The sequence below is a fragment of the Sciurus carolinensis genome, chromosome 13, assembly GCF_902686445.1.
Source record: "Sciurus carolinensis chromosome 13, mSciCar1.2, whole genome shotgun sequence".
NCBI lineage: Eukaryota > Metazoa > Chordata > Mammalia > Rodentia > Sciuridae > Sciurus > Sciurus carolinensis.
Genome location: NC_062225.1, coordinates 21182496 through 21205232, shown reverse-complemented (window position 1 = coordinate 21205232; position 22737 = coordinate 21182496). Strand labels below are relative to the sequence as shown.

Below are 22737 nucleotides of genomic sequence, written 5' to 3'. Positions count from 1 at the left end.
GAAACAAAACATTGAGGTCTCTGCTTTGGGCACTGAGTTAACTAACATCTGTTCTAGCAACCATGGTGACAGCAAAAGAATGCCAGCTATGTATGGCTTGTGGCACTGACCCTTGTTGGGGAGAAAGAAATTAAATCACTGATTTCTGAATTTCCTTGGTGCGCTGAATTTCCTTGGTGAGAAGATGGCTGTTTTGCAAAAGGAAATGTGCTAATATACACTCTTAGGACTTTATCATTCTATAGTGACCAGAAGGAAGAGTTTGCCTGCTTTTGGGGAACACAAAAGATACAAATCACTTTTCTCTCAAATAATACCCTGATTAGAAAATTCACATAATGACTCTGGGGCAACTTGGGAGTTAGTGCAATGTGACATTGCCAACTAGGACCATATGATCTGGTTCCGGATAGGTCTCCTCTCTTCTGTAATAGTCTAGCCCACTGGTTTTGCCAGTTTTGGACTGTTTAAACAGTTGGCAATTATTTCAGTGTTGGTAGAAGATGCTCTTAGGCTTTCTGTGTTTTTGGTCCCTTTTGCCAAACTGTTAATGTCACTTCTTCCCTTTCCTCTTTCTTCTATCTTTCTCACCCTGCTCCCAAACTTAATGAATCCTTCTTAAATTGTGCACTCCCTCAATCAAGTCTCTTTCTTAGATGGAGTCGCTAATCTAGAAGGCTCAGCCCCAAAGATCCAACCATTTGGAATGACTCCAATAACCCAGGAGCAGGCATGCACAGACCTGCTGGTCATTCAGTAGAGTCTGGGTACTCAGGGCATATATGCTTCCTCTCAAGTTCTTATTCAGAGGCTAGAAATTCTTATATTAGATACAATTTATATGAGCTTGGTTGTCTGACATTGGAGGACCCAGAAGCCTTAAGTTGTTGAATCGGAAAGGGGGCTATCTAGAACGGATAACACATGTATAATACCAACTAGTGAAGAACCAGAAAAAGCAGAACCATAAACTATGCATAAAAAAGCATAGTAATTAGAGGGTGCTAGGGACAAAGAGGCTCATCAAGTGAGAGTTTCAGAGTAATCTGGTAAATTTTATTTGGCGATAGAAATGGGAGAAGTGAAATGTCAATCTCAGATCCCTCTGGGTACAAAGCTTCCCTAGGAGAAGCCTTGGGAGGAGGGTAGGGGTGAACTCAGCCGGTCTGTGTCTGGATTTTCTTGGTTAGTGACCTCCAGCACTGCCCTTAACCTGTGGCAAAACTGCAATTGGCTCATCTTCCCATTCAGCTTGGCCAGTGATGACTCAGTTCTTTGGAGACATGTTGGTTGCTCTTTTTCATCTCCTTCACGTTCAACAAAGAATTCCTTCCTTGTCTCTCTATCTTGTTTTCTATTCTGTTCTGACTTTATTATTTTGGTCCTTCTGTGTTTTAGAGGTGTTTACTCTTGTTCTTCTCTGACTGGTCAAATTCTATGTTTAGCTAATTGACTTACAATTTTTCTTCTGTTCTAACAAAAACACTTAAAACTGCAAGTTTCCCTCTAAGAACTCCTGTAGCTGCATCCCAACTAAATTCTGGCATATGGCATCTGGGTGGTTGATCAGTTCTAAGTATTTTCTCATTTACATTATGATTTTACTTTGACTCATAAATTATTTGGAATGGTGTCTAAAATTTTGAAACATTTAAGATTTTCAAAATTGATTGGTAACTTGATTGGTTATCGCTTTTCAATTTTTGTTTTCATTCCAGAATGTGGTCTATATGGTACTGTCTTGATATTTGTTGACACTTGGCTTTGGCCTCTAAAAGTACATGACTAGTTTTGTGAAAACATAAAAGTGTGCTTGACAAGGAATTGGTACTCTCTGTTGGGTGCAGATTTGCTGTAGACAGTAAGCCATCCCCCATGAGAGACAACCTAGAGTTCTTACTCTCCACTGTGCGGAGGGGTGAGTGGTGGAGAGGAAATGACTAATCGGTTCTGTTTAGCACATGTTTCTTATCCTCACTTTGAGTACAGTACAGATTGATGGAAAATATTTCACTGGATTTCAGATTGGTCCATTGTAGGATGCCTCATTACTTTATGAGCCATTAGGGGAAAACAGTGCTCATTATTGATGAGCTGAGGCATCTCAATTTCAGAGATATTAAAATGTGGGGGGGAAAGTGTCTTAGAATTGATGAAATATGTCCTTTTTGTCATTAATGCACAACCTCTCATTTTATGCAACACCAGACTTTTGGAGTGTTTTGCTGGAGCTTGATTGTGTGTCTACTAGATTATGTTTAATTATATTACTAAAGTCATTTATATTTGATTAATTCTTTTGTCTGGTTGATCTATTAATTACTGAGATGTATGCATATCTCCTTTCATGATGGTGTATTTATCAATTTCTCCTTCCATCTCTCTCAATTTTTGCCTTATATATTCTGAGGGTGTGTCATTTAGTGAAAAATGAGAACCATCTAGGTTAACAGTACTATTGACTTTACACAGTGGTTCTCTATCAAAAATTCTTTTTTGCCATAAAATTTATTTTATCCAATATTAATATAGTCACACTAGTTTTATTTTCATATTTAATGGGTACAACTTTTCTCACATTTTTATTTTCAATCTTTAGGTTTCCTTATTATTTTATTTTATTTTATTTTATTTTTTTTTGTGGTGCTGGGGATCGAACCCAGGGCCTTGTGCTTGCAAGGCAAGCACTCTACCGACTGAGCTATCTCCCCAGCCCTCCTTATTATTTTATTGAGTGCATATTTTATTGTAAATAGCATATAGCTAGATATTTAAGAAACACAATCTGTCAATCTGTGTTTTTTAACTGCTGGGTTTGTTCCATTACACTTATTTTTCTTATGGATTGTTTGGATTTAACTTTTATTTCTACCATATTGCTATATTCTTATTTCAGGGTTTTCTAGAGCTTAGTTTCAGAGAAACATTTTTTTTTTCTCATTTACTCTCAAAACAAGGAAATTTCAAACTTAGGGCAAACATTCTTTAAAATACTTAGCGATAAAAATATTGAAAAGTCAATTTCTCAAATATCCAAGAAAAACAAATCAGATGAATCCTCCAAAATATGTTTAAAAGATATTTTTATGCACACAAGGGTTATCAAAATAGAGATGTTGGCAAACTGCTTTTATTTCATTTCATAAGCAATATTTGAGATCTGAGTTCTGCATTTTGATATTTCTGTGGTCTTTTGCCCTTTCCAATGACAGTACATGAAACCACAGGCTATCTTGTTAAAATAACAATAATAAAAAAATACCAGGACATTTTTTTTTAAATTTGTATTCCCTATGGTTGTACTGAGACTGGTTAATAAATAGAGGAGAATGATTTGTGACTGTTATACCAACTGTTTGTTAATGAAAGGGTATGTTTTGAGGTTACTCGAAAACAGATTATTCTCAGGAGGAGTTTCAGTCACTCTGGTTGGAAATGTGATCTCACTTGTATTAGGTAGAAGTTGGCCAATGTGAATACCACTACAAGCAACTGCCTCCAATAGCACCAACAAAGGTCTCTCATATTTATTTTCAAAATGTAAAAGCCAAATTCATTTGTTATACTCCGGAGGACTGATAATATTTACCCTGCGCCTTTACTGACATACTCTTAGATCTGCAATCACAGACTTTCAGCACTGGAAGAAATCTGAAACTTTTCTAGTCAGATCACCTATCTGATGCAAGAAGGCCACTTCCATAGTTGTGCCAAGTCGTGAGAACAAGGAGAATAGGGAGCTCACCTGCCCCCCGCACCACCCCCATGTCTCCCCCTCCCGCAAGCAGCCAGATAGGAAAACCTTTTTAAGTAAGGTGTGATGGTACATGACTGTAATCCCAGCTACCAGGGAGGGGGCTGGGGCAGGAGGATCACAAGTTCAAGGCCAATCTTGGCAATTTAATGAGACCCTGTCTCAAAATAAAACGAAAGGGCTGAGGATGTAGCTCAGTGGTACAGTCCTTGCCTAGCACATGTGAAGGTTCAATCCTCCCAGAGAAAGAAAGAAAGAAAGAAAGAAAGGAAGGAAGGAAGGAAGGAAGGAAGGAAGGAAGGAAGGAAGGAAGGAAGAAAAAGAAAGAAAGAAAGGAAGGGGAAAAAAAGGAAGGAAGGAAGAAAGAAAAAACTTTAAAAATAGTGAGAAACTGTGCCTTTCAGCCTATTCTACCTCTTGGATCTACATAATAAATAATTTATAGAGTTGGTGTGATGGCAAAACCAGACCTGATTATAAAATGAAATTATAAAAACGTTATGGTAAGAAACCAATGCCTGGGAAAAGGGTCAGTTCCCTTCCCCTTCCATCAGCCTTTCTTCAGGCAACCTAATTAACCACAGGTCCTTACCTTTCGGATGGCAAGTAACTGTCTCTAGGGATCTAACTACTCCCTCCTGAAATGTAAACACCCCTGTGTCAGGCTTTCAAGGCTGGAGAGTCAACAGATGCCTATGAAAAGAGTCCTTTCTTCTTCTCTGTTCCTGTAAACATGCTTTATGTGAGAGACCGCCCCACCTCTCCCCTGCACCTTAAACACACAAGGCCTTCAGATAAGGAATTAAAAATAAAAACAAAAACAATGATAGGGCAGGTATAAGATGACGCCAAATAACATAGAAATGTTATGAGAAACTGTGGATGGGGCTCTGAATGTGGAGTTCGTTCTCTGGGTCCACCTGAGTAAAGCCTGGAGTTCTCTCTGAGTGCTGCTAGCTGCTTCTCCACCACTGTTTCCCACAACACTGGGACTCCACATGTGCAGATGTACTTGTTTCAGAACAGCCCTTTGAATGTTGTCTCCATGCTAAATATGTATCTGAGCTAAAGCATTCCAACACTATATTCTACATAAAGTACCATATTTGGTAATATTTCTCACACATTCAGTGTCTCTTGGTTCTCCCTAGAGAATATAATCCTCAAATGGAGATTTTTATCTTCACTCAGTAAAGAGCTCCTATCACTTCCTTAGTTTTAGATACCACACTTCCATTAATTCTGCCAGAAGCCAGAATACCACTGTGCCAGTCTTACAGAGATTATCACATCAGTGCAAGAAAATGAACCTTGGGCATCTACCGTGTACCAGGCCTTATGCCCCATTCAGTTCAAGTCACACATTCAGTAAGCAGCAGAACAAGAATTTTAGCTACACTGATCTGATCCCAAAACCTGTGCTCATTCCCATTTTTTTCTGTTTTGCTAAGTCACATATTTCAAAGGACATATCCCTTTTAATTACAACAGGGAAAAGTGTATACCTGGCCACCCTCTCTCAAGGGCTGCGTATGACGTTCTAATGATTCATTTGCAGCCCCAGGGCTGTGGACTGGTCATTCTTGGTGCTAAGTTTCTTCAGTCCAAACAATGAAAAAGTGAACTAGAGCCTATTTCTTTTCTAAATGGTCAAATTTGTAAGTCACTGGCATCCAAATTGATGCTATTTTGTTATATTTAATACACTTGGAGCACACAAATGCTGTGCATGAGTTTTCCTATAATAGTGCTTGTGCTTCCTTTAGCCCAAACTCCATATCATGTCATTCAAACTCTCTTCCAGCACAGCGCCTCTCTCCCCTTCAATCCGGACTTCTCTTACTCTTCCAGGTTATGTGAAACTTAATGAGTAAAGAGAGGGGCAGGTATGGAAGAGTTGGACAGGAAGTGGAATAATGTTTTTGGGGTGAAGAAAACTACAGGAGAAAGCTGTGTGTGTGTGCCTTGGTTCTGCCTCTTCAGTTGGTTGTTGGGGAGAGCATTTTCTCCTTTACGGGTTGATTCCTGGTATTTAGAAACTGTCTGGGAAGGATCTTTTTGGGGAAAAGATACAGTATAAAGTTTTGGAGCTGAGAAAATCATGAACTGTCAACATGTTATCCCTGAATTTCTGGAATGAGTGGTCTATTCCCCTTTGTAGGAAGGGATAAAAAGCCTTCTTGGGTAATTTGGAAGTAACTCACAAGGTCACACTCCTTAGAGTGTGCCACATTTTTGCTTACTTATTTATCCAAAGACCTGCATGGAGACTCATGAATCTTTGGAATAGCTGGGAAATTTCACAGTACCTGTGTGATATTTACCTCTGAGTGTATATCTTGCCTTGACAACCAGGCAGTAGGTTTCTGGAGGGCAAGGGCTGGCTGTTCTTTGGGTCCTTCACAGGACTGGTGTAATACACATTGGTCCTGATTGTTATATCACCACCCGAAGCTCCTCCCTGTACTTCTTTCCTTCATGAGCGGCTCACACACTTACAGCTGCTGGTATGTATTATCTATCCAAAAGACAGATACCTATTTTGATTAATGGACTGTTTTCCTGAGTTTGGAAAAGAAATAGAAGAAAAAAGTCTTCTCTGAAGAGTGCACAATAATTTTTTATTATGTTGGAAGGCGAGATTACCACTCAGAACAGGCTACTGGATTTATTTCCCTACCAGGCTGGTGAAATTCAAGAGATTTTGGCAAAGGTGGCCATGCCAGCTGTCTGTTTACCTAGAGAGCTGTCTGACTACAAAACCAGGCTGGATTTGTGTGTTCCCAAGTTCCTTTAAAGCAACTGGTAATGGGGAATTGAACTAACATAGCAAATGGACCTGGGAAGAAGCCCTGGATGAAACTCTGCAGACAGGCGGGAGTGGTCCCTGCTATCCCTCTGTAGCTTCTTACCTACAGCCATGGTAGCCTCCATTGGGAGTTCCAGCTCATTCCCTTCTGAGCCAGCCCTCACTGGGTACCCCCAGTCTTGGTTGGTGGCATCTATATTAGTTGTACTGCTGCAGTCTAAGTTTTCTGGTATTCCAGGGTGAGCTCAGGCCATGCCAATGTTTCTGGAGTCAGCTGTTTCACAGTGGCCTCCATTCTCAGTCTCTACAGTTCTTCCTGGCTTCCAGCCTTGGACTGCACACCCTCACAGACCTGCTCTGAATCCTGATCCAACTGAGCTTGAGTAGGCTATTTCTAGACCCTTTCTCCAGGTCTACATCCCTGGCAGGAGTTTAAGGGGAGCTGGTGTTCTTCTGGAGAGGCTTTGACTATTGCCCTGCTTGGGGGTGCTGGTTAAGTTTCTCACCTGGCAGATGTATCTCTCTTAAATTATGTTCAATATCCTGGGATGTGAAGCTCGAACTCTTGGTCATTCTTTTTGGAGGCCCAACCACCAACCAGCTCAGAGTCTCCTCTCTAATCCTACCTCAGGCTGGTCCCTTACTCTCTTACCGGCAAGTGCCATCATGGTGTCAGTTGGAAACTTGATGGAGTCCATTCGTTCTTTTACTTGATCATCAGTTATTTTCTGAGTAAATATGTGGAGACATTGTGCCAGGTACTGGACTATAATAGTGGACAAGACACAGTCAGTTTTTCCTGAAGAAGCATGTAGACTGTGTTATATCCGAGACACTTGCTCTTTCTAGTGGCTGTGCTCTCTTTACCAAGTCTCCAGTTGTTTCCAAACCTAACTGGGCCACAACTGGGCAGCTGGAGGCTCACCTTCTTGAGAGTCACCAGGATTCATAAAGTGTTAGGAACAATGCTGCTAGTAACCGGGTTCTTTCTTTCTGAAATAAACAAGCAATAGGCGCGTGGCTTTTTAGGCCTTGGTGTGAGAGGAGGACAGGAAGGGACGTGGAATATAGAAGAGGAGAATTTAGAAAGGAAGTTTTCTAATCTTTGATAACACAAAAGTGAGAAAATCTCTAATCTGATCATATTGGGGTAACTTATTCTTTTAGGTAAATTCCTTTTTTTTTTTTTTAAATCAGAACAAGGATTCCAAAAGGAGCATATAGAGTAGGTTCTGAATTTAAAATCTTGGAATCCTTACATGAATGGGATTAGGAGAGAATCAGGAGAATAACTCATGTTTCTTAAATGAATTTCAATGATTTTTTTTTTAACTTTGAAGGACAAATTAGAATTAGGGGATTACAGTATAAGAATCCTATGTGTTTAAGATTCACTTGGAAAACTTAATAAGATGCAGAATCCTAGACTCTCCTCCAAGGAATTTTGATTCTTTGGAATTTTTTAACCATTGCACTATTGACACCTTAGACCAGACGATTCTTTCTGTTTGGGGGGAGTATTGTGGGCCTCTTTCTGTGTCTGTCTGTGTCAAAACAAATATCTAAAGAAAATATCACCCATTTGGGGGAAAGAACAGTCTGCATTCATAAAAATCTGGATAATAAAATGATTTAAAAAATTCTAGGGAAGTGAGTTGGCAGCAGGTGCGTCTCCATAGTAACCAAATTATACTGCAGAAATGGGGGGGTGTGGCAAGCTTGGTGCAGCCTCTACTGAGACTGCAGATCTCATTTGCAGGAAATGGTACCTGCTCAGGTAGAAGGCCTCCAAATATGCTCAGTGTGACAGACTATTTTAGAGATAATAGGAGTTTCCTATGTTCTAATAGTGCATCCACTTTAATAAATACTTGTTTTAATTCATGCTTCTCATTAGTCTAAATATTGCTCATATATTCTTATCTACTAGATTCACTTAAAAAGTAGCACAGAGAGGCTGCAAACCAATCTTATTTGACTTATCACTGAATCTGATTTATTGCCATTTTCTTTCCCTTATCCTGCAAGCAACATCTTCATAGCCAGCCTGTTCCTAAAATTCAGGCTTATTATGTACTCAAAAGGGAGTATGCCTTTTCATCAGGGGGAAAGAGTCTATTTATAAGCCACAGGGCATGTATAGCAAATCTTTTAATGGGACAGGGTACATTTGGTTGACAAGGAAAGAGAATGAGGTCAATAAACTAATAAATAACTGTCATTCTTAGATTATTATGGACATCAGTTCCTTTTATATATTACATTTAATCTCCATTATAATCATGCAAGAAGAATTCTGAGACAGGCAAGTTTAACTTGGGCAAGATCATCCTAGAAAGTAGAGGGGCCAGGATGTGAATTTAGGATTTTTGACTGACTATCCTATATTTTTAATTCCTCCATTGTGCCATAATTATAGTTGAGTGGCTCTTGATTTTTTAAATTTACTGGTTCTTTTTAGTTATACATGACAGCAAAACCCATTTTGATATAATTATAAAGCATGGAATATATCTTATTCTAGTCAGGATCCTGTTCTTATGTATGTACTTTGATGGTGGGATTCACTGTGTTGTTTTCATATTATGTACATGGGAAAATTATGTCAGGTTCATTCCACTGTCTTTCCTTTTCCTATCCCCCCTTTCTTCCTTCCATTCCTCACTGTCTAATCTACTGAATTTCTATTCTTCCTCTCACCCTTCCCTCATTGTGGGTTAGTTTCCACATATCAGAGAAAACATTTGACCTTTGACTTGTTTGGACTGGCTTATTTCACTTAGCATGATAGTCTCCAGATCCATCCATTTGCTGGCAAATGTCACAGAAGAAGAAATACAAATGGTCAACAAATGTATGAAAAAATGTTCAACCTCACTAGCAATTAGAGAAATGCATATTAAAACTATACTGAGATTCCAACTCACTCTAGACAGAATGGCAATTATCAAGAACACAAGTAAAGTAAATACCAGAGAGAATTTTGGGGAAAATACATTGCTGTTGGGACTGCAAATTGGTGCAACTACTCTGGAAAGCAGCATGGAGATTCCTCAGAAAACTCAGAATAGAACCACCATTTGACCCAGCTATCCCACTCCTTGGCATATACCTAAAGAACTTAAAATCAGCATATTACAGTGATGCAGCCACATCAATGTTTATAGCAGCTCAACTCACAATAGCTAAGCTATGGAACCAACCTAGGTGCCCTTCACCAGATGAATGGATAAAGAAAATGCATATATACACAATGGAGCATCCTCAGCATAAAGAAGAATGTCTTTATGACAGTGGCTCTTGTTTTGATGCCTCAAGTTTGTTGAGTTTTTATCTTCATTCAAAAAGGAATTCTCTGAACAGTGATATCACATAGGTATTCTCAAACTCACTAACCTTGTTGCTGTTTGTAGTCAGACTCTTTTTATATAAATTAGAGGGGAAAGACATAGTTTTCCATTTATTTAGTGCTGAGTTTAGAACCTTAGGATCTTCTTTAGGTCACCTTGCTTTATTTGAAAAATGTGCTTTTTCCAATCTGGTAACCAGTCCAAATCAAATCCTGATCATAGTTAGCAGCAATAAGCACCTGCTGTGTCTCATTGTCACATAGGGGTTGACCAAGATCAAGGACATGGGATGTAGATGGCAACTCAAGAAATAGCCTCCCAGTCAAAAGGCACCAGAAATTGATACCAAATGAGAGGAAAAGAAGAAACGGAGAGACCACAAACAAAACTATGCGAGAGACACATCTAGCCCTTGCTCAGCTTTTTTTTTTTTTAGGGTATCGTCTTTTCCAACCTCTTTACCTACGGGTTGTCATTTTGGCCCCAAGCCCCCTTCTCCTCTGAAAGCCTGTAGCATTTATACCTGATTCATACAATCCTGTTCTTTCTAATGGGCCTGTGGGACTCATCTCTCCAAGAGCAACTTTCTAAGATATGAGTGGGACACTCAAGCGTCCCACATATTTTCAAAGAAATATTTATGAAATGATTCCCTGAATTTTATATTCTTTGGGTGAGAAATTACAGAATTATAAAATATTTATTTTAAAGAAGAAAATCTTCATGGAAAGTTAAGGTCCTAAAATACACTTGCTTTGTTATTAAGCGGACAGATTTCCTTATCTCCTTCAAGCAGCACCATATTACTGATTTTCTCAATCTGTGGCAAGGGGTTGGGGGAGGAAGAGAGAGGACAGTTAAGATGATAGAGATGGAGTGTATCTCTGGTGACGGAGGACTCTGGGCATCTGACCATTTTCTAGAGTCATGAAGTGCGACAAAGTTTACCATTTGCATAGGAATCTTTTAGCTCTTAAATGGAAAAATCTCTTTCCTGTAAAACTTCATGGAATTTCTACTTCTGGCAGGGACAACAATTATTCACTGTGGATCGTGAAAACTTGTGACGCAGTTGTCCAAATGGGCACCAAATAAAGCGAGAAAAGTCTCAACTACATATTTTAAAATGATTTTTGGTTCCAGGTGATGGATTGGGCAGGTTGCAACTGGCATGGACAAGACTAACCCTTTACTCAGACCCAGGGGATCATTTCTGATCTAAAAACCGTGTCTTCCAAACAAACACACATCCAAGACCTTACTTCATCTGAGGGACCACACCTTCCACATGCCTATTTTGCCCAGCGATGGGTTTCAGTCTTTAATTTGAGCGTCTGTGTAGGGCCTACCTAGGGACTGGAGTTTTATGTCTGAATGCAAGTCACTTTCCCTGGGTGATTTTGGCCATCTCTGACCTGCTCTCCTTTCCATCACTTGAGCTTGTTTGAGTGACAAACATGTATTCCCAAGGATGCATCTTGTCTCAGAAGAGCCCCTTTGCTTTTACAGAGTTCTGAATCAAGGAGCCAAGTCTCTGGGAGGAATCTCCAGTTAGTTCAAAATTTTTGATTAAGCCTCCACTGTAAAACAGCTGACATTTCTTGGGTACTTCATTCCTACCAGGCCTTATGCCAGGCACTTAATATGTATGCTTTCATTTAAGTTCACAATACTGCAGGAGATGTAAACTATTACTATCTTTTTTTGTATCGGGGATTAAATCCAGGGGTGTTCACATCCAGGGCCACATCTCCAGCCCTTTTTATTTTTTATTTTGAGACAGGGTCTTGAGAAGTTGCTGAGGGACTTACTTAGCTTTAAACATCAGGAAATGGAAGCACAAATGGGCTAAATAATTTGGTAAAGGTCACATAACCAGTAAACAGCAAAAACAGATCCCCCGATTCCCCTCCTCATTCCAGATCTTCTCCTTTAGTCTTACCCGCCCCATTTTTCAGCTGTTGACAACCCCATTCCTTCAGTAACTAAGGCCCAACCCTAGGGGCCATCTTTGATTCCTTTCCTCTCAAGCCACATCAAATGCTCCCAGAAATCTGTTAGCTCTATTTTCAAAATATATCTCACTCACTCTGACCACCTATTTCCAACTCTAAAGCCCCCTCTTAATTTTTTTTTTTTTTTTTTTTGGGTGCTGGGGATCGAACCCAGGGCCTTGTGCTTACAAGGCAAGCACTCTACCAACTGAGCTATCTCCCCAGCCTAAAGCCCCCTCTTGATTTAAGCCACCTCTGTCTTTAGCCTAGAATATTGCCAGAACCCTCCTAACTGGTCACACTGCTTCCATCCTTGTCTCCCCACAGGCTACCAGTAGCCTGGGATGATCTTTCAAACATATGTTAGAACTCGAGGCTCCTCTGCTTGCAAGTTCAAGTCCTTACAAAGCCCTGCTGTCTAAACATTACCTCACTGCCTGCTGATGTTCTCATTCACTCTCTTCTAGGGACTGACTATGAGTCTTCTTGTTCTTCCTTGAACACTGGGGCTCTCTGGCCTCCAGGTCTCAGCAAAATGGTTCCTGGTTTGGAACGTTCCATTCTCCCATAGCTGCATGGTTAATTTCCTTGCTATCCCTGTATCTACTGAAATGACACCTTCTAAATGTATCCATTAGTTGATTGACACTGAAACACACTTACCAAACCCTCAGTGGTAAGAAGTGTCACCACTGAGAAATGTCCATGTCTTGGCCATTGGGGTAATACCGAACCCTCTTACTATATTTTTCCTATGGCATGTGTTACCTTTTAACGTAGGTATGTAATTTATTTGTCCTATTTATTGTTGGCTGTCCAACCTCTCTCTATACCTGAGATTTCTCTCGGTTGTGTTCTCTGATGTATCCCAAGCACCCAGGAGGGTGCCTAGTCCATTGTGATCAATGATTATTTGTTGAATCAATGAATGAATGGACATGGAGCACAAATCTTAGGGGCAGGAGTTATAATTTTGTTGTAGACTAATACAGAAAAGGGAATAATGCAGACTATATAAGGTAGACTTAATCAAGGGTCAAATGAACAGAAAACTTACTGAGATGCAATCAGATGAGGGTGATATAAGATGTAAACAGGCTGGAGTCAGGAAAATATAGTGGGAACTTATTAGGAATTCTTTTAATTTTGTAGCACATTAGGAAGGCACCTTTTCTTTACTTAGAAACCCAGGTTCAAATTTGTAGCCTTGCATTTGCCATACCACAACTTAGTCCTCGGATGTTCCCTCTTTCCTCTTCCTCTGCTCTTGTGGTCTCAAGGGCAGTAGCTATTTCTCTGTGGTAGGGTCAGACATAATGAGAAATACAGGCACGTATTGTTGGATAACTCAAAAGCTGGGAGGAATCTGGAATGGAGTTATTGGATTTGGGGTATTTTAATCATTTCCTGCAGGTTGCCAGATTCCAAAAAGAGTCAATTTCCAAAAGATTCAGGTAGGGTATACTTTTGAAATTTCATTGCTTCTGCACACAGTCTTTGGTGGTGTACTGTCCAGGCAGTCAGTTTTGAGGGTTGATCAGATGCCTGAGACATGGACACTTGTCTCAAAAGAAGTGGTGACACTTCTTTTGATAATCATAGTTTCTTGCTTTGGTCAAGTTAAAATTTTCATCATCTATATCCATTATACTGGCTTTCTGGGCTTCCAGGAAAATAGATTTGGCACCAATACAGGGTGAAAAGGACAGTAGAGGGAATTAGGAAGGAGTGTTCTCCATTATGAGGCCTGATTTTCTGTTTATCAGATAACCCATTTTTATCTCATATGGAGGGGTTTAACCAAGATGGATTCCAAAGGCCTACCAGGTGGTGACCAGTGCAACTACCTGAGCTGACCAGACACCTCAGTTTCTTTAAATGATCTAACAAAGAAAGAGCATTTGTCAAAGAATCTAAATATTCAGACAAAGGTTGATTTGGAAATGCTCACGTTAGGAGCTGAGCTCTGTGACAATGGCCATGGGCAGGAGCACTACTGAGGCTGAAGGGTTCCCAGCTGAGGCTGCACCCCCACTTCCCTAAGGAGGTCTGAAACCACCAAAGCTAGTGCACATGCCAGAGATTTTGGTTCAATCGGTCTGGCATGATGTCGACAGCATTACTTGTCTTAAAAAGCTTCCCAGATAATTTTATGTATAGCCAGAAATGAAAACTACCTGACAAGAAGGATCCAGAAAAGTGCTGTCTGAGGAAGTGGTAGAGAGAAAGTAGTTCCTACTCCTACTGCATCATCCCTAATGCAAGGGTCCCTTCTCACCCTCTCCAGTCCCATCCATTTTCCATTTTCCTCAGGATTATTTCCACGATCATATAAACAGCTTTTAATTTGTCCTGTAGAAAATCAAGGTCTTCTATAACCTCCATATCTTCTTCCAGCCAGTGCCCATTTTCCTGTTTCCCTTTAGAGAATAACTCCCTAGGATATGCTTTCTGAATATGCTGTCCAATCCTTTCTGCTCGTTTTCTCTTAAGAATGCCCTCTCTCCAAGTAGTTACCCTTACTGCTACTCAGACTTGGTGCATCTTACCACTTGGCCAGGTCAGAACTTCAGGGCCCTCCCTCTACACCAGAAATGGGGAACCCAGAGGACCTGACAGGCATTCCTGATACATTCCAGAGCACAGCACACCCTGATCCAATTCATGGTTGGCCTTACAGTGCCAGGATCATGGCTCTGTAAACAGAACAAAGAACCAGAAAACTTCCCAGGAACACATGTGGAGATTGGTATTTGAGAAATACTGGCCATGATAATAATGAAGCCTTTAATGAAGGGAGAGGTTCTGACTTACACAGTGCGTGGTGGTGATGATGACTGAGCTGGAGATGAAAGAGAGGCCATCGTTCATGCTGACCTGGAGGGCGGCTTTCCTGAAATGACAGGGGAAACAGACCGTGATGAACAATGGGTGGAAAGCCAGACACAAAGGTCTCCTTTGGGCTCTGCTCGTAATCATCCCTGGGCCTCCAGGTTCTTCCCTACGGGGCCGAGTTTTCTCCTTGTAAAATGTGGAGAATGGTCTCTCTGGCCCATCTACCTGTAACACTCTAGGACATGCTTGGCTGGTGTCTCAGGTGAGGCATTGAAGCCTTGCGTTGTGGCTGGTTGCATTGAATGGGCAAAGCCTACTTGAACCTACTCGTCACACTGTAATAGGACAAAGGAGTATTAAAAAGTGATCCAGTCAAGGGAGTTAAGCTTGCTGGATGTTCTGCTGTATTATCTGGACTCTAACCATTTGATGGGGGCAGCTTTGCAAAGGCACAGAGGTCAAGCAGTAGAGGAACTAATTTGCCTTCGACCTCCTCCGCTCTGTGAGAACTCAACCATGAGCTCACATTTTGCAGCAAGGACCCTGGGCTAGCTTGGGAAATCTGTGGTATCACAGGTTGATGTCAGGCAACCAGAGTCAGAGGGTTTACAATAAGAACAAGTGATTAAAAGCAAATTCAGAAGAACAACTTCCACTTTTTATTCCTTAAAGCCACATCTATCTTCGGGCAGTCATAGATATGATTTTGGAAATGCTGTTCTCTATCCTCTGCACCAACACCCTCTGTTTCTCCACTTAATTCTTCTCTTGCTTGGGGTGATAATTCTCTTTCTTCTGCTTGGGACTTTTTTTTTTTTTTTTTTGAGACGGGGACCAAACTCAGGGGCACTTGACCACTGAGGCACATCCCCAGCTCTATTTTGTATTTTACTTAGGGACAGGGTCTCTCTAAGTTGCTTAGCACCTTGCTTTGCTAAGGTTGGCTTTGAACTCACAATCCTCTTGCCTTAGCCTCCTGAGCAGCTGGGATTGCAGGTGTGCACCACTGTGCCTGGCTTCTGCTTGGGATTTTGATCACATCCTTATGAGCATTTACTATCATGAGATTTCCCCCACAAAAATAGTTCAGGGAGCTGTCTGGTGATCCCCAGAGAGAGGAAGAGATCCCCTGTGGAGGAGAGAGGAAGGGGCTTTGGGGATGACACTGAAGTCTAAGCCTGGGATCTCAGTTTGTCAGGAACCAGTCGAGGCCCCATTTCACTTTTCTAAGCCTTCCTTTTGAGTTTCCCTATCTCTCAGGAGGAGATAACAGCCATCAAGCAGATGATTAGGATGACAGGGTAGGGTAATACATGTGTGAACTTTCTAGAAACGTAGCTGTGATTCAGTCAGACAGACCTGGAGTTGAGCCCAGGTTCTTCCTCTGACTACTGTGTGACCTTGAGCAAGTTGCTCAAATTCTCTCAGCCTCAATCTTCACATTTGTATAATGGAAACATCTGCTCACGGAGAACTGGGGAGGATGAAGAGAGATACCCTCTAAACAATAATCCTGGTGCCTGCCTTCCTGTAGCCATTGGTATCATCATTACTGGAGGAAATCTAGAGAAAGGTTCCATCAGGATAATGGAGAAAGTAGTTTTCTTTTCCCTTTGTCTGGTCCACCTCCCCTCTCCTCTCTGTCTGAGATTACTGCTGGCAAAAACTTACATGCCAACTTCTTTTAAGATAGGTGCCGGACACAGCAAGTAAGTATCTTCCACAGTGAAGGGTTTCTCATCTGTAAAAGGAAGTCAATGGATTAAGAGGAGTGAGACACACTTAAATTTCAAATTTAATAACTTCTAGAGATAGATCATTGACCAAATCTAGGGAGATGCGAGGAAGATCGAAACTTTCTGAAATACAACTTGTGCGGTAAAATCCACTAGCAGTGAACTCCAGGGCTCCTGCCTGAACACTACTAGTTTTCTTTGACTCCACTGTATCCAGTTGAGTCAGTCAGAGCAACTAGAGACTGACCTTTTAAGTTATAATCTGAGTTTACTTTTCGCTCAGAACTAACAGAGGGGAAACAGGAAATATTGGATAGCTCCTAATGGGCTTCCTATCTAGGTCTAGTTTGAGAGAGAAGTCATATTCATGGAAAAAGTGTGTGATAAATACAAGAAGTAGCTAAACCAAAATATCATTGGGCTTCCAAAGACACGGAGCTCCCTTTACATGGGTGACCTAGTCAGGTCACAGGAAAATTCAAATCATGAGCCATGCTAGTGGAGAGATGGGTAAGAGACATACCTAATGCGGATACTGTCATGAACTAAAACAGGGCAAACGAGGGTGTGTCCCAGGGCAGGGGGTTAAGTAGGACTTGAAAAGATAGTGTAGAAGGAAGTGTGGTCCAAGTTCTCTGAGTTGGCCTGAGGGATTTGCACTCAGTTCTGTAAACTATAAGAAGAACTTGGAGGGTTTCTGAGCAAAACCGAAGTAACAAATTTGGAGGATTTAGCAGATATAGCTAAATGGATCACAGTGGAGAGCGGGACTCAGAGGTGAACAAATTCTTGCTCTTATCCTAATAGATGACCAAAAAACACTTAAGTAGCTTTAATATGAAGTTCCTTAAGAACTTCATTGTGTCGTGGGGCACAGAGGCAGGGCTGAGAAGTTAGTAGCCTCTGTTGATAATAGTCAATCAGTCCTTCACACCTCAGTGTTCATAGGGTACACAAACTGTACAGAAGACTGTGGTACGACCCATCAAAGCAACAAGGATGAATGAAACTTATCCCTTTAATCTACCTAGAAGATACAAAGGGGATGCATATATTTTTGAAGGACAATTTTCTGCAATTGGTTGTTGCTGTGAAATTGTCCCCTAGGATATGTGCAAGTCATGACTACAGAACACAGTTGACACCACATGCTTGCTTGAGTGGAGATTAGGGTTTTCTTCATGCCTGGATTTATGGATAGGGCCCCCTGGGATGGGAGTTAGAGGACATAAGAAAGCCCTGTGTCCCTCTTGGAAAGAGGAAGAGGATGCTGTCCAGGGAAATCTTCCTATGGTGAAAAGCAGAGGTTCTTCCTAGTCATTCATTCACTCGTTCATTCATATGCTCCACAAATATTTGCTGAAGGCCCATCATGGGCTAGAAATATTAGCCCTGAGAAAAGAAACAAGGACCCTGCTTTCATGAATTTTATAGGAGCTACAGAAGAGAAAGCTATTCAACATATTTCTTTTATTATTTTTTCTTTTATATATTTTATTAAAAACACACACACACACACACACACACACACACACATACACACATGCTCCTTGTGTGTCTAACATGTTTCAAGTACTTGCAATGAACAAAACAGAAGAAGCACCTTGCCCAAGAACTGACAGGCTAATAATCACATGAATTAATACTTAATTATAATCATGATGAGCACACACAGGAGCAGGGGAACCAGTCCTCATCTAGTTGGGCAGGAAATGCTTCCCTAAGGAAAGGCTATTTAAACTGCAACCTGACGGTCAGGTGTGGAGGTAACTCTGCAGAGGTCCTGCCTGGGGCAGGAAGGAGCCCAGATCTTTTGAGGTAAAAGGCCAATGAGATTGTTGAATTTGACTGAGACACACAAGGGCTCAAAATGAGACTAGAAAGGGAAGTGGGGTCAGATGACCAAGGCTGGGTGTGACATGGTGGGACCTTCTGGGATTTTTCTCCTAAAAGCAACAGAGTACTATTGGAAGTTCTCCACTACATTTAGAATCAACTATTGGCAGATTGTGGAAGTAGTGGAACGGAAGTACTGTTGTATAAGATCCTGAAGCTGAAGACGACAGTAGGGTCATGCAGTGCCTGAACCTAGCACTACGGTTTTTTCTGGCTATGATAACAGTGACAGCTGGACTCACCTGGACATGTCACGTGTGGGTGCTTTGTAAGTGCTTCACCTGCATCACTTAGTCAGAGCTAACCTTCTGGCAGTGCTAGTGAGGGGTATTGCTCCCTTCATTTTAAAGGCGAGAACACACACACGGATTAAGTAGCTTGCTCAGAGCTGCATGTGGGCACCTAAATCTGGACCCAGGCAGCCTGGCTGCCATCCACAAGCTTATCTGATAGGCTGGTTATTCTGCCACCCTGGATAAGAGTTGTGCTCACTCCGTCTCATCTCCTGACAAAGGCGTAAGCTAAGGCAGGGCAGGGATCACTGGGCTCATATTTCAGATGTAAAATGGAGGCTCAGGGAGACAACTGTGACATTGGGTTGCACAGTAAGTTGGAGGTAAAACCAGAACTATAACTGAATTCTGCATTATTCTTTCTTCACTGAAAGACTCTCCATTCCAGGAAAGGCTTGCATTAGAGAACAAACCAAAGGGGGGATAGGCTTCTCTCAGCAGAACCTATATTTATTTCCTCGTGGCCGTGGCTTATCCTGTTGCACATGCCCTAGCAATACCTGGGTGCAGCTTCCTGCCCACAGAGCCAGCCCACAGAGCCTCGGGCAGCCACAGGGCAGCCACAGGAGGCCTCGTGACTCCAGGCTGCATTCTGTGGGAAGAGCTGGGACACGCTGAGGAGGGTGTCGGAGGTGGCACATGGCAGGGACATAGCCAGGGGGGCTGCAGGGGTGCAGGCCCATGTTCCTGCCTCAGTGAGTATCTAAGTTCACTTCCAGGCTTCCTCTGGACACCTCCTGTCTCCTTCCCTCCATTCCAATTGGAAAGGAGCAGGAGGAGGAACATGGCCAAGACAAGTAGATCGTTCTCACTTTCTCCCTCTTTTCCTTTCCTGCCTGGAGACCCAATGTTTCTAGGGTAAGGCAGAGGAACACCTCCCTGGGAGGACGGAGAGCTCTCGCAATGGCTGCAGGACAGCTCTGATACCTCCTCTCATCAGTTTGTCGGCTCCAAGATTTGTGGGTTGCTCTGTGAAGCTGGCATTTTCTGCTCTGAGAGGGATTGTTTGGTTTGGAGCCTGTTTTCACTTTACCACAAAAATGAGTGGCTTTTTTTTTTTTTTTTTTTCTTTTCCCCTCCTCTTTTTCTCTAAACAAAGGAGGGCCATTTGGTTTCCATAACTCAGATCATCTGACTCCTTCCTGGAATGTCCACTTGGGAAGCAGGGCACAAAGCCCCTTCCTCGTCTGCTCCCTGGCCGGGCCATGCCTGGCTCAGGGGCCATGCTGGTCCTGCTGCAACCTCTGCCAAAGCCAGCGTGTCGTGCAGTCTGTGGGGCCATAATCTACTCTGAGGACAACCCAGGCCCTGCCTCTCTGCTCACTGGGCAGCCATTTCAATGCTTGTTAGCAATCATTGAGTGGCCAGGAGAAATGGAGACCAGGACGTGGGACAGCCTGCTGGGCTTTTGTTTGCAACAGAGGAGAAAATTAAGGAAGTGCAAGGAGTTTGAGACCAGAAGTAAAATGGAATTACTAGATGATCTTGAAATATAAATTTTATTGTCTATTCTTAATGATATTTCAGGATTCTGTGCATCCCCATGACATAGGTTAACCTAAAGCATCTGTCTACAGGAGTCTGAGAGTCAAACAAGAGCTTGATTTAAACCAGGATTTGGGGATCATCGAGTGTGATTACATCAAACTACCAAGCACCCCAGACCGAGGAGGTAGGCATCCCAGAAACCGGATTCAGTAGGCACAGAGAGGGGCAGGGGAGACTCTGGGAACCCACAGATTGAGATCAGAGTCCCAGATCTTCCCCTAACTAGTGTCCAACTGGGGAATGACTTCATCTGTAAATAGTGGTGATGGCTTCATTGCACAGAGGTGACGGGGAGAGTATATACGAGTGTACTAAGCATGACACTTGGCACTTGATACGGACTCAGGAAATGTCACTCTATTGCATGGGTATTCACATCTTTAAAATAGACTACATGAGAGCTTGGGTTGTGGCTCAGTGGTATAGTGCTTGCCTAGCACATGTGAGGCACTGGGTTTGCCCCAGTACCACATAAAAATAAATAAAATAAAGGTATTGTGTCCATCTACAACTAAAAAAAATATTAAAAAAAAATAGACTACATGAATGTATGGTTCAAAGTCAGAGAACTGAAGATTTTGAATTTCAAAATGTTTGATTGGTTAATACATTGTTCTACCAAACTAACATATTTTTGGACTTCAGGAATTCCTAGAAAAATGAAAGGCTTTAGAAAATGTGTGTGTGTGTGTGTGTGTGTGTGTATGCCTGTGTAATGGATATGCCTATCTATGCATATGTGTATATCTACATACACAATGATTTTGTCTACTGTTACATAGCCATGATCTCATTTGATGCTTCCACAACCCTCTGAGAGAGACATTGTTATAGTTATTTGCAGTTTGGGAAACTGAGGCTCAGAGATGTTAGTGGAGTTAGTGCTATACCACTAGAAAGCATTAGAGCTATAATGAGAATCCAGATATTACTGAAATGACTAGTTGGGGCCAACCCACAGGTCTTATGATGTAGCCAAGAATACTCCAGAAGCTAAGGCTTTTCACACTGACCACTATGGAGGTGAACAGTCAATACTGCTAATGGGCCGGGCTGGATACCACCAGAGCATAGTTTTCAGGAGACAGGAAGAGCTCTACAATAGAGTCTAGGAGTCTTCCGAGAGACCCTGATCTAACAGCAACACACCCATGTTCTGAAGTGTACACTCAAGTGTATACATTCCCAGGTTTGGACCTGGGGACTGCAGAAGAAGGACATTTCCAGAATTCTTCCCTGTAGTTTAATAACTGTCTAATGGATTGGGATAACACCAGGGTTAAAATTCATTAGTCAAATCAAACACCAATTGGAGTGAATCCTTTTATAGGGCTGATTAAATAATTCAAATACTTTCCAAGTCTTGGCAATCTTTCCTTGATATAAATATTTACTTCTGGCAAAAAGGAAAAGAAAAATAACCCCTGGTCTTATCTGGGGGAGTTTGTTGAAATCCTCCAAAATCTGATGTAAGACCCAAAGTAGAGTTTACATTCCTACTGTGACATTTGCATTAGGTAGTGGGAAAATAGTAGAGGTTAGGAACCAAATGAGCTCACCCTGCTGTGTCTTCTAATGTCCCCTGGGCCTAGGGAGCATTTTCATGGCATCCCAGAGCCAAGGATAACTGTCCAGCACCAAATTATCAACTGGTTTGGGAATGTGGCTCCAAATGAAGGGAGAGCAGATAAGCTAGACTAGTTGTTTCCACCTTCCTGCTGCCTTCGAAAGTAACCAGCTTAGAAAAAAGTTATGCTTTTAAATATTATGCAAAATATTGTACAAAAATATGAAGTAAAATTATGTTCAGTAGGACTCCAAGTTGGTGAAATTCAAAGCATCTGGGTTGAGTTTTCTGGAGCCCCAGTCAGAAAGGAGGTGACTGTCCTACTGTGGCTGCTTCAATGATAATTCACAAATGTGGGAGTCTCGTCAAAAGCTCAGTGTGTTCCAGTCCTGAGAGTAGAAAGCAACCAACAATGATTAGGCCATATTATGTGTCCAGTCCTGGGCTGGAAGGATTTCATACACAGGTGTGACATGGAGCTAAGGATTCTTTTGACAGAGATGTTAAATTCTACATCTGAGGACAAAGTAGAGCTTTTGAAAGTCTAGCGAATGATTTCTACTTAGAAAAGCTGAACAGTGGTTGTGAAATCAGAGGACTGAGGTATGAGAGTCGAAACAAAAGAAGAGAGGGTTGTAGGTGCGGGTGGGTTGGACCACCATGGGAACATTCTTTGGAACATAGTATGGCTGCTGTCATGTGCTCTTATGCTCAACAGAAGCAAGAGGGATGCCTTGAAAGTGGCAGAACCAGGCTGACTATCATCCTTTTCTCTGGACGTGACTCATATCCACTCACCCCTTTCCTGGCCTGGAGTTGTTGTAGGGTTTCCTTGGAAGACCTTGCTGGCTAGTTGCCATGATGTAAGAGAATGAGTTTGGCTAACAAGTTCCAGGTGAATTCCCTGGGTCTACACAGAACTAGTTTACCAGTTCCTGTGTGCTACAGGTATCCA

General features: G+C 41.8%; 1 protein-coding gene across 1 annotated transcript in view; it reads right to left on the bottom strand.

Annotated features, from left to right (window-relative positions):
* Positions 1–22737, bottom strand: part of Antxr1 (ANTXR cell adhesion molecule 1) — a 225591-nt gene that overhangs the window by 104032 nt on the left and 98822 nt on the right. Inside the window, exons 11-12 of the mRNA XM_047522286.1 lie at positions 16414–16483; positions 14722–14800 (exon numbers count right to left, since the gene is read on the bottom strand). Coding sequence (XP_047378242.1) covers positions 14722–14800; positions 16414–16483 — 149 coding nt within the window. The remainder of the gene's footprint in view (positions 1–14721; positions 14801–16413; positions 16484–22737) is intronic.